The sequence below is a fragment of the Cololabis saira genome, chromosome 20, assembly GCF_033807715.1.
Source record: "Cololabis saira isolate AMF1-May2022 chromosome 20, fColSai1.1, whole genome shotgun sequence".
NCBI lineage: Eukaryota > Metazoa > Chordata > Actinopteri > Beloniformes > Belonidae > Cololabis > Cololabis saira.
The window spans coordinates 2,041,510-2,054,204 of NC_084606.1; the positions used below are offsets into that span (position 1 = coordinate 2,041,510).

The window sequence follows — 12,695 nt, forward strand, 5'->3', positions numbered from 1 at the left end:
CTTATTAAAACCAGTTCCTCTACATATATGTCTATTTCCCACACATTTCTCAGTGTTCCCAACACTTCCTATGGACCGCAAGTCCTGCATGTGCTATAAGCCCCACTGGACTATTCTCTTGGTACCCAGACCAACACGGCACTCTGGCCATTCTCTCTTTAATGCGGGGGTCGGCAACCTGCGGCTCTAGAGCCACATGCGGCTCTTTAGCGCCGCCCTAGTGGCTCCTGGAACTTTTTCAAAAATGTTTGAAAATGGAAGTAAATGGGGGAGGGAAAATATTTTTGGTTTAAATGTGGTTTCTATCAGAGGACAAACATGACACAAACATTCTTAATGTTTTCCAATGCTGTAAAAATATGTAGAATAAATATTAAATTTCAACATTTCTGTTAACGAAGATTTGCGTCGGAGCCTGCGACACTTGTTTCCACCAGCAGGGGGCGCCAGCAGGAGCTGCCGGAAACAAACCAACACTAGTTTCCACCAGCAGGGGGCGCCAGCAGGAGCTGCTGGAAACAAACCAACACTTGTTTCCACCAGCAGGGGGCGCCAGCAGGAGCTGCTGGAAACAAACCAACACTTGTTTCCACCAGCAGGGGGCGCCAGCAGGAGCTGCTGGAAACAAACCAACACTTGTTTCCACCAGCAGGGGGCGCCTGCAGGAGCTGCTGGAAACAAACCAACACCTGTTTCCACCAGCAGGGGGCGCTGGAAACAAACCAACACTTGTTTCCACCAGCAGGGGGCGCCAGCAGGAGCTGCTGGAAACAAACCAACACTTGTTTCCACCAGCAGGAGCTGCTGGAAACAAACCAACACTTGTTTCCACCAGCAGGGGGCGCCAGCAGGAGCTGCTGGAAACAAACCGGCCAAAGGGAAAAATAACTGATGAGAAAAGAGGATTCAAAAAACAGAAAATTTAAATCCTTAAAATAGGTAAAAACTAAACAATATGAAGGTTTAATACTTTAAATCCAGATTAAATCCTTTATTATTTTAATTTTTTGTTTTAATATTGTTGCTAGTGTTTCGATGTAATACAGTATGAGTCATGTTTGTTACACGTTGACCCAAATATGTCTATTCTGATTGAATGAAAAAAATTACAAATAAAAGTGGATTAAACTTGAATAATTCACATATTGACAAATTGAAAACTATAATAAAAAAATAAATTAAAACATTTAAAAAAAAACTAATCCTTAAAATGTGTAAAAACTAACCAATATGAAGGTTTAATTACTTTAAATCTGGATTAAATCCTTATTTATTAAATTTTTTTTAAATATTTTTGCTGGTGTTTATGTAATTTATGCTTAGTCATTTTAGTTAGTTAGTTTAAGAAATATAACGAAAAAAGAGTGTATGTGTGTGTATGTATGTGTACTTGTATGTTTGTGTGTATATGTATATTATGTACGTACAGTATGTATGTATGTGCGTGTGTGTGTGTGTGTGTGTGTGTGTGTGTGTGTGTGTGTGTGTGTGTGTGTGTGTGTGTGTGTGTGTGTGTGTGTGTGTGTGTGTGTGTGTGTGTGTGTGTGTATATTTATATATAATTAAGAAAAGAGTAATGTAAAAATAAGAAGGACATAAATAAATATTGTTAATATTTTATGCAGAAGGGGCGGGATTAAATAAGTTATACTTCTTCCCACCCCTTTTCGGACATGCAAGTGAAATTACTGTGCTGTTTTTTTGTTTTATGCTGTTTTTTTGTTTTATTTTGTTTTGTTTTGTAAAATTGTCTTGATCGGCCATTTTGTATTATTATTTCTGTTTTACTTGTTCATATTTAGGTTATATATAATTTGCATGTTCAGAATAAATCACTAACTAACTAAAGTTGACCAAAATATGTCATTTAAATTGTTCGTCTTTACTAGCAGGGCATTCTAAAGCTTATACAGGACTTTTTATATATTTGTTTTTTATTTACTATTTCAAGTGATCCGTTATTTCTTGGACGGTGGCATTGTGGTCAGGTATAAATGTACAACATTCAGTCTTAATCACAGCACAAGTGCCTCCTTGAGAGGCTAATAAGTAGTCCAATGCAGTTCATGGCCGGTACCACATGGCCCTGGTACCACATGGCCCAGACCAACCGTTTGGTAGGTATTCATAAGCCTTCATGCCACAAATCCAGTAAACACCCTTTGGTAGAGGTATGGAACAGCGATTAACCATTGTAGCAAGGTAGCTATAATCCTCAATGGAATCAGACTTGGCTTGTTTTAGGCTTAACAAGTGGTTCTTCAGACGGAGAGTGTGTGGAGTCACATTTTGATGTCACAGTATAATTGTCTCGTTTGTGGAGGTTTGTGACAGGTGCAGTGCTCATAAGAGGAATTGAAGTTCCCTGACCTCTGACCCCTGACCTCTCTCCCAGGTTCCACCTCTGACGGCTGCTGTCCTCTGACCTCTGACCCCCAGGGTCGGTCTCTGACCCCTGACCCCTGACCTCTGACCTCTCTCCCAGGTTCCACCTCTGACGGCTGCTGTCCTCTGTCCTCTGACCTCTGACCCCCAGGGTCGGTCTCTGACCTCTGACCTATGACCTCTGACCTCTCCCCCAGGTTCTGTCTCTGACGGCTGCTGTCCTCTGGGCTGGGAGTTTTCCAGATCCAGCTGTTATTTCTTCAGCAAGACGTCGTCGTCCTGGCCCGACGCCCGAGATTGGTGCAACGGACACGAGTCGCACCTGGTGATCCTGGTGCACGACGACGACTGGGTACTTCCTGTTAGCTACCTCCACTTCCTGTTAGCTAGCTCCACTTCCTGTTCCCTAGCTCCCACTTCCTGTTCCCTAGCTCCCACTTCCTGTTCCCTACCTCCCACTTCCTGTTCCCTACCTCCCACTTCCTGTTCCCTACCTCCCACTTCCTGTTCCCTACCTCCCACTTCCTGTTCCCTACCTCCCACTTCCTGTTCCCTACCTCCCACTTCCTGTTCCTTAGCTCCCACTTCCTGTTCCCTACCTCCCACTTCCTGTTCCCTAGCTCCCACTTCCTGTTCCTTAGCTCCCACTTCCTGTTCCCTACCTCCCACTTCCTGTTCCCTACCTCCCACTTCCTGTTCCCTACCTCCCACTTCCTGTTCCCTACCTCCCACTTCCTGTTCCCTACCTCCCACTTCCTGTTCCCTACCTCCCACTTCCTGTTCCCTACCTCCCACTTCCTGTTCCTTAGCTCCCACTTCCTGTTCCCTACCTCCCACTTCCTGTTCCCTACCTCCCACTTCCTGTTCCCTACCTCCCACTTCCTGTTCCCTACCTCCCACTTCCTGTTCCCTACCTCCCACTTCCTGTTCCTTAGCTCCCACTTCCTGTTCCCTACCTCCCACTTCCTGTTCCCTACCTCCCACTTCCTGTTCCCTACCTCCCACTTCCTGTTCCCTACCTCCCACTTCCTGTTCCCTAGCTCCCACTTCCTGTTCCCTACCTCCCACTTCCTGTTCCCTACCTCCCACTTCCTGTTCCCTACCTCCCACTTCCTGTTCCCTACCTCCCACTTCCTGTTCCCTACCTCCCACTTCCTGTTCCCTACCTCCCACTTCCTGTTCCCTACCTCCCACTTCCTGTTCCTTAGCTCCCACTTCCTGTTCTGGTTTGTTGTTGTAATCTGATCGGCTGATTGAACTATTATATTCTGATTTCTGATCTAAACCGTTATCGTTATCGGCTGATACCGATCGGTTGCCAATCGGTCGATCAATCGGTGCATCTTATTTATTTGTTTTTATTCTCCAGGACTTTGTGACGGGCCGCTCCTCCGGAACCTTCTACTGGGTCGGACTGACGGATGAGAAGACGGGCCAGTGGGAGTGGGTGAACCACACGCCGTATACCATGAACCGCAGGTTAGAACCAGAACCATGAACCGCAGGTACCAGAACCAGAACCAGAACCAGGACCAGGACCGGGTCAGAACCACCCTGGCCCCTGAGCATGAACCGGGTCAGAACCAGAACCAGAACTTGAGCATTAACCCAAACTAACGTGTGTTTGTGTCTCAGATTTAAGTCTCTTTGGATAAAAGTGTCTGCTAAATGACAGTATTGTATATATATATATATATATATATATATATATATATATATATATATATATATATATATATATATATATATATATATATATGTATATATATATCGTCTGTTTGGAGTCGCCAAACAGACCTTTGTTTCATATAATTGTTGATTCTATAATCTGGCCTTGACAGAGCGGTTTGGCCGATCGCTCTGGTCACAATCTCCCTGGTGGAATGTAAACTAGGTGGCTCTGCCCCCACTAACCCTCCCCTGTTCATATATATATATATTTTTTTTATATTATATTATATTATATTATATTATATTATATTATTATATTATATATTAACATTATTATTATTCATATCAGCATTATTGTAGTTCATGATACATGTTTGGCAGCACAGTGGTTTAGTGGTTTAGTGGTTAGCACTGTTGCCTCACAGCAAGAAGGTTCCCGGTTCCACTCCCAGGCCCGGCAGGTTCTTTCTGTGTGGAGTTTCTCCCCGTGCTTGCGTGGGTTTCCTCCGGGTACTCCGGTTTCCTCCGGGTACTCCGGTTTCCTCCGGGTACTCCGGTTTCCTCCGGGTACTCCGGTTTCCTCCGGGTACTCCGGTTTCCTCCGGGTACTCCGGTTTCCTCCGGGTACTCCGGTTTCCTCCCACAGTCCAAAAACATGCTAGTAGGTTCATTGGTGATTCTAAATGTCCCGTAGGTGTGAATGTGAGTGTGACTGGTTGCTTGTGGGGACTGCGGGTGGAAACTAGCATTTCTGCTAAACCCGGTGTATTTACACTGCTTAATGTAGTGTACATTAATATGCATTGTCCCGTCTAAATAAACTTTGAAACTTTGCTGGTTTTTGGAGTTAAATGAAGCATGTGTGGGGATTTTAATGTAATTAAAACCTCCTTGTTTGGACGGAGACGCTAAATTACCTGCAGTAACCCGGTAATCCCTGTGATTGACAGGCGCTGGAAGCCCGGCCAGCCCGACGGATGGACCAATCACGGCCTGGGACCCGGAGACGAGGACTGTGCTCACCTGCACTACGACGGGCGGCTCAACGACCTGCACTGCAGCAGCAGGATGAGATTCATCTGCCAGAGACACAGCCAGCACAGCTAGGTGCTAACGCTAAGCTAGGTGCTAACGCTAGGCCAGAGACACAGCCAGCACGGCTAGGTGCTACGCTAGGCTAGGTGCTAACGCTAGGCCAGAGACACAGCCAGCACGGCTAGGTGCTACGCTAGGCTAGGTGCTACCGCTAGGCCAGAGACACAGCCAGCACGGCTAGGTGCTACGCTAGGCTAGGTGCTAACGCTAGGCCAGAGACATAGCCAGCACGGCTAGGTGCTACGCTAGGCCAGAGACACAGCCAGCACGGCTAGGTGCTACGCTAGGCTAGGTGCTAACGCTAGGCCAGAGACACAGCCAGCACGGCTAGGTGCTACGCTAGGCCAGAGACACAGCCAGCACGGCTAGGTGCTACGCTAGGCTAGGTGCTACGCTAGGCTAGGTGCTAAAACTAGGCCAGAGACACAGTCAGTATGGCTAGGTGCTAACGTTACGCTAGGTGATAACGCTAGGCTAGGTGCTAACACTAGGCCAGAGACACAGCCAGCACGGCTAGGTGCTACGCTAGGCTAGGTGCTAACGCTAGGCCAGAGACACAGCCAGCACGGCTATGTGCTATGCTAGGTGCTAACGCTAGGCCAGAGACACAGCCAGCACGGCTAGGTGCTATGCTAGGCTAGGTGCTAACGCTAGGCCAGAGACACAGCCAGCACGGCTAGGTGCTAACACTAGGCTAGGTGCTAACACTAGGGCAGAGACACAGCCAGCACGGCTAGGTGCTACGCTAGGTCTACCAGAGACACATGCTAGGCTAGGTGGCTAATGCTAGGCTAGAAACACAGCCAGCATGGCTAGGTGCTACACTAGGCTAGGTGCTAACGCTAGGCCAGAGACACAGCCAGCACGGCTAGGTGGCTAACGCTAGGCTAGGTGCTAACACTAGGCCAGAGACACAGCCAGCACGGCTAGGTGCTACGCTAGGTGCTAACGCTAGGCCAGAGACACAGCCAGAACGGCTAGGTGCTACGCTAGGCTAGGTGCTAACGCTGGGCCAGAGACACAGCCAGCACAGCTAGGTGCTAACACTAGGCTAGGTGCTAATGCTAGGCCAGAGACACAGCCAGCACGGCTAGGTGCTATGCTAGGTCTACCAGAGACACACGCTAGGCTAGGTGGCTAATGCTAGGCTAGAGACACAGCCAGCATGGCTAGGTGCTAACACTAGGCTAGGTGTTAACACTAGGGCAGAGACACAGCCAGCACGGCTAGGTGCTACGCTAGGTCTACCAGAGACACATGCTAGGCTAGGTGGCTAATGCTAGGCTAGAGACACAGCCAGCATGGCTAGGTGCTACACTAGGCTAGGTGCTAACGCTAGGCCAGAGACACAGCCAGCACGGCTAGGTGGCTAACGCTAGGCTAGGTGCTAACACTAGGCCAGAGACACAGCCAGCACGGCTAGGTGCTACGCTAGGTGCTAACGCTAGGCCAGAGACACAGCCAGAACGGCTAGGTGCTACGCTAGGCTAGGTGCTAACGCTGGGCCAGAGACACAGCCAGCACAGCTAGGTGCTAACACTAGGCTAGGTGCTAATGCTAGGCCAGAGACACAGCCAGCACGGCTAGGTGCTATGCTAGGTCTACCAGAGACACACGCTAGGCTAGGTGGCTAATGCTAGGCCAGAGACACAGCCAGCATGGCTAGGTGCTACGCTAGGCTAGGTGCTAACGCTAGGCCAGAGACACAGCCAGCACGGCTAGGTGGCTAATGCTAGGCTAGGTGCTAATGCTAGGCCAGAGACACAGCCAGCATGGCTAGGTGCTACGCTAGGCTAGGTGCTGACGCTAGGCCAGAGACACAGCCAGCACGGCTAGGTGGCTGACGCTAGGCTGGGTGCTAAAGCTAGGCCAGAGACACAGCCAGCACAGCTAGGTGCTACCGCTAGGCTAGGTGCTAATGCTAGGCTAGGTGCTAAAGCTAGGCCAGAGACACAGCCAGCACAGCTAGGTGGCTAACGCTAGGCTAGGTGGCTAATGCTAGGATAGGTGGTAACAACTCCCCCCTAATGCTAGGTCTGCCAGAGACACACGCTGGGCTAGGTGGCTAACGCTAGGCCAGAGACACAGCCAGCATGGCTAGGTGCTAATGCCAGGCTAGGTCTGGCCAATGGCACCAATAGTCTGATTAATGGCACTGATAGTCTGATCCCGACAACTATCACTGATTTTTCCTTGTTTAATCTTTTTCAGATGCTTCGTGGGATCATCACTTTTATGTTAATTTCTTTATTAAACCCTTTTCTTGGATTATTACGGTTCAAAGTGAAGAATGGAGCAACGATTCCTCCACGTTTGTCTGTGGAACAACTCAACGGTTGATGGTTTGATTCCCTGATTCCCTCTGAACTCTTAACTGCTGGAACAACTCAACGGTTGATGGTTTGATTCCCTGATTCCCTCTGAACTCTTAACTGCTGGAACAACTCAACGGTTGATGGTTTGATTCCCTGATTCCTCTGAACTCTTAACTGCTGTACAAAACTATTAAAAACTATTAAACACATCAGAGATGCAGACGATGCACAAGTGATTCTTCATGAAAACTGCTGATAAAAGTGTATTATTGTATTATCTGTCTGTCTTTCTGTCTGCCCCTCCGTCCGTCCATTCATCCATTCATCCATTCATCCATTCATCCATTCATCCATTCATCCGTCTATCATCAGCCATGAATGCAAGGAGTTACATTTGTATTTATATGGTTTTTCACATAAGGAACAGAACTAGCTGGAACTCCAACTGTGATAAAGTAGCAGGAGAAAGGGTTAGGGGTTAGGCTAACCCTAACCCCAACCCTGAGAAAGGGAGGATCAGGGTCAGGGTTAGGGGTTAGGGGTTAGGCTAACCCTAACCCCTAACCCCTAACCCTAACCCTGAGAAAGGGAGGATCGGGGTCAGGGTCAGGGTTAGGGTTAGGGGTTAGCCTAACCCTAACCCCTAACCCTAACCCTGACCCTGATTCTAACACTGAGAAAGGGAGGATCAGGTTTCAGATAGATATTTGATTTGAACAACTCAGAAACCAAACGAAGACGCCAGACAGTGGCGTGCACAGATAGACACCAGGTAGTGCTAGAGCACTTGCTCGTTGCCCTCTGGACCAATCAGGTGCCTCCTCAACGTAAAGCGGGTTTCACATAGAGGGCACAGCGGCAGCCGCCGCCGGCTTTCCCATTCATTGTGTATGTGCCGCCGCCCAAGGCCGCAGGGCTTTGTGCCGGGCTCGGCGGCGCGCAGCAGGGCGCACGCCGTCTAGAGACCAGTGATTTAAAAAAGGTGCAAAAAAAAGAGAAAAAGAGGGAAAAAAAGGCCAAAAAAAGGGGGAAAAAGAGGAAGAAAGGGAAAAGGCAACAAAGGCGAAAAAAGATGGGAAAAGGTGAAAAAAATAAGGAAATAGGGAAAGAAGAGGGGAAAAAAGCAAAAAAAGATTAAAAAAAGAGGTGAAAAAAGGCAAAAAAAATAGGGAAAAAAGGTCAAAGAAGGGGAAAAAGAGGAAGAAAGAGGGAAAAGGCAAAAAAGGCGAAAAAAGAGGGGAAAAGGTGAAAAAAGGAGGAAAATAGAGAAAAAAGAGGGAAAAAGGTGAAAAAAAAGAGGGAAAAGGTGAAAAAAAGGGGGAAAAGAAGAAGAAAGAGGGAAAAGGCAACAAAGGTGAAAAAAGAGGGGAAAAGGTGAAAAAAGAAGGAAAAGGAGAAAAAAAATGAAAAAAAGAGGGAAAAAAGGCGAAAAAAAGAGGGAAAAGAGGCCAAAAAAAGGGGGGAAAAGAGGAAGAAAGAGGGAAAATGCAACAAAGGCAAAAAAGAGGGGAAAAGGTGAAAAAAGGAAGGAAAAAAGCGAAAAAAAGAGGGAAAAAAGGTGAAAAAAATAGGAAAAAGAGGGAAAAAGGTGCTGAGTTTGCGCTGCGGCAAAGGGCGCAAGTGGGCATGGGCGTGGTAGTGGGGGGAAAAGTGGACCTGACTACCCAGGGCCCGGGTAGAGAGAGGGGCCCATGAAAATCCAGATTTTTTTTTTTTTTTTTTATGTTTTTATTTCGAATGAATTGGGCCCTCCAATTAATTGGTGTCATAATTTATTTCAAATATATTGATAACATCAAATGAGAGAATTAACTTAATGTCACAGTTCTCCCAACATATTAGACATTCTGGGCCCCCCCTCTTGGCGACGCAAAATGGTTTAGTCCGCCCAACAGCGACCGGCCTCAATAGTATACAGCTGCAGGCTCGGAGGCTGCAGTTCCAGGACCCGCAGTTTCAGGACCCGCAGTTCCAGGACCCGCAGTTTTTGCAACAGCGCCACTCAGTGAATTGGAGTTGTCATTGCAGAGGCTGCAGTTCCAGGACCCGCAGTTCCAGGACCTTCAGTTTTGCAAATTAAACGTTTATTACGCCAAAAGATTACTTAACATGATGAATTGAAGTATAACTTTTTTAAAGTTTTAGTTAGAAATTCTTATTTAAAGCTTGTTTAAGTTAATAATCAGGTACGGATAATTAATAAACAAGCATTTTTATGTGTAAAGGTTTATTCCACCAGATTAATACTTTTACTTCATGTGTAGTAAATAAACAAGGATAATTAACAAATATTTTGATTTCTTGAGGTTAATCCCGTCAAATTATTACTTTGTATGGAGTTGATAAACAAATAATAATAGTTAACAAGTACATTGGTTTACTCCAACCAAATATTAATTACTTTGAACAGCCTACTCTGAAATACAAATCAAATAGGTTGCTAAGAGTTGCAAACAAATTGCAAATTTGTGATCAGCATAATTAGCTCATTACAGGTAAACTTAAGATGGAATCATATTTGGCCAGATACTATTGAGATATTTATAAGGTTTGAAAGGCACACAGCTGGGCCTCTAAGGGCAGATTTAAGATTATGTCTCTATATTTGTAATATAATCAAATGATTAATATTAACAACCAGGGTTCCTACACATTCTCAAACATCAAATTCATAGACCCTACAATGTATAATTTGAGACAGATAATTATGATTTCCTATTACAAGATTAGGTAGTACACTTCAGCAGGTTTTATGGAAGCCTTTCTGAAGTCAAACAATATATCAAAGGAACCTACATTTCTATTCTAGCATAAAGCTTAATCTAAACACATTAAATGACCCAGGTCTATTTTTTAAGACTTTAAATGTTTCCCCATCAAATTCACAAACTCTTTTTCCAATCATATTTTTTATTTTATTTTATACACACACACACAAACACACACACACACACATTATTTCAACTTTATACAGACCAAAAGCAACCCAAAAAATCTCCCTCAGTGTCTCCTTTGTTGGAGCAGTTGTTTTTGGAGCTTCCTTTTAAATTCCTCCCTTTCACTGAAATAGTAGACATAAAAATCACAGCTTTATTGACAGAAATGTGTTTAACATTTAAAACATTAAGTGCTACAGGAATTAGAATAATTATGCACATTTCTTAATTATAGTATGTAACGCATTGCATAAATTGATTAAGACTTAATGTCATTCTGTTAGAAATGTATTTATATTTTATTCTCTCACCTTGGATGTAAGGGTTGCCCAGCAAGGAACAGCTGTTCCGCCTGAAGCACGGGCACGTTATGTGTCCACGCAAGACCATAAATGATAGCCTACCAAGAGAAATGTAATTTAATGTATCAATAAATGTATTAGTATTTTCAAAAATCTATTTTCAAAAATCTATTTTTAAAAATCTATTCCAGTCTACCGATATAGATATATTTTATAGTTATATGCATCTAGTAAATGAGAGAACATAACAACTTATAACTTGACATGTTACTTACGTTCGTCATCGAAGTCCGGATACAATCTGCAATCTGCGACCTGCAAACCTGCAATGACAACTCCAATTCATTGAGTTGCGCTGTTGCAAAAACTGCGGGTCCTGGAACTGCGGGTCCTGAAACTGCGGGTCCTGGAACTGCAGCCTCCGAGCCTGCAGCTGGACCCTTCTCACCGGCCTGGGAGTTTGGAAAAAGTAAGAAAGATAACTTTGGTAGGGTGGGGAATGACATTGCTAAAGAGCTTGGTGTTGGGGAGATGAAGTTAAGTCCAACTGTGGTATATCCATTAATGCCCCCGTGGAGGATGATATGGCCATATGTAGACTGGCATTTGTTGGAATTAAAGGGAAAGAGACAAGGGATTGATCTGGCAAATGCAGCAACTCAGTATTTAAAAACAGAGTACAGTGATTTTATTGAAATGTATACAGATGGAGCTAAACAACCGGAGACTGGAGTGACTGGTTTTGGAGTAGTTGTTCCTTCAAAGAGTATAGAAATGAATAGAAGAACTTCAGACCATGTAGCAGTCTACACAGTAGAGATGCTGGGTGTGCTTATAGCTTTAAAATGGGTGGAAAAGAGTCAAGTTAAAAAAATAGTGATTTGTACAGATTCATCTGCAGTTTTAACTAGTATGAGATCGTCTCATTCAAAGAGTCGTCAAGGTCTGCTGTATGAGGTCCTTCAGTCAGCCACAAGATCAGTTTTAAAGGGAAGTGACATTAAGTTTTTATGGGTCCCTGCTCATGTTGGAGTTAAGGGAAATGAGATGGCAGACAGGATGGCCAAGAAGGCAATACAGAAAACGGTGGTAGAAATGAATGTGAATATTAGCAAGTCTGAAGTTAAAAGTGTGATCTGGGAAAAAGTGAATTTAATGTGGCAAGAAAAATGGAGCAACGAGGTGAAAGGAAGGCATCTATATAGTATTCAAGAGAGCACTAGAATTAAAAGGGTGGGTAGTGGGAAAAGAAGAGAAGAAATCATATTGACAAGGCTAAGATTAGGGCATAGTGCCCTAAACAAAAACTTGAAGGTTATAGGGAAACATCAGAATGGTTTGTGTGAAGAATGTCAAGAAGATGAGACAATAGAGCATGTTTTACTGAGTTGTGGGAGATATGAGATGGAAAGGGAGACTATGAATAATAAATTGAGAGTATTGGGAGAACAGGAAATTAATATTAAAAGTATGTTAGGAATGAAGAATAGGAAACATGTGAAAGCATTACTTGAGTTTTTAAGAGACACTAGATTATTTGAAAGAATATAGTCAAACAGAGAATGAGGGTATGAATCAGTGTCAGTAGGCTGGACCATGAGAATGATCCAGAAGAGGGCGGTAATGCACCGGAAAAACTGGATGCCAACCGCCAATAAACCTGAAGAAGAAGAAGAGAGAGAAGAACAGCGACCGGCAACAGGTCAGACAGTGCCCCCAGATCAGAGACCTGTGTGCAGGACATCATGCTGCCCAAAAAACATAAATCGGGCTATCAGAAAAAGAAAGAGAGGAAACAAAAAGACGGCAGAACGAGGAGAGGCAGCTGCTGACTGCTTTCTTTCCCAAAGGTGAACCAAGTTAGCTTGTCATGCAAAGTCCAATTAAAGTTAACATAGTCCACTCCAGACAGCTGCTGCTTATACAGGCCCGGTTCTACGAGGGTGCATAAGCTTTGCACCCTCAGTTTATGTATTTGCATGCTCAGTTGA

General features: G+C 44.9%; 2 protein-coding genes and 1 long non-coding RNA gene across 3 annotated transcripts in view; 2 read left to right on the forward strand and 1 right to left on the reverse strand.

The window, feature by feature from the left end:
* The window catches only part of asgr1a (asialoglycoprotein receptor 1a), a 10,883-nt gene extending 3,192 nt beyond the window's left edge, over nucleotides 1–7,691 (forward strand). The window contains exons 2-5 of the mRNA XM_061710497.1: nucleotides 2,583–2,737; nucleotides 3,755–3,864; nucleotides 5,007–5,163; nucleotides 7,363–7,691. Coding sequence (XP_061566481.1) covers nucleotides 2,583–2,737; nucleotides 3,755–3,864; nucleotides 5,007–5,163 — 422 coding nt within the window. The 3' untranslated portion in view covers nucleotides 7,363–7,691. The remainder of the gene's footprint in view (nucleotides 1–2,582; nucleotides 2,738–3,754; nucleotides 3,865–5,006; nucleotides 5,164–7,362) is intronic.
* LOC133420907 (secretory phospholipase A2 receptor-like) overlaps nucleotides 1–12,695 on the forward strand; it is a 261,469-nt gene that overhangs the window by 220,761 nt on the left and 28,013 nt on the right. The gene's annotated exons all lie outside the window — the stretch shown is intronic.
* On the reverse strand, nucleotides 10,417–11,128 carry LOC133420121 (uncharacterized). Its single transcript, XR_009770578.1, has 3 exons — nucleotides 10,980–11,128; nucleotides 10,714–10,802; nucleotides 10,417–10,527 (listed from the first exon to the last, which is right to left on the reverse strand). It is a non-coding gene; the product is annotated as an uncharacterized LOC133420121 (long non-coding RNA).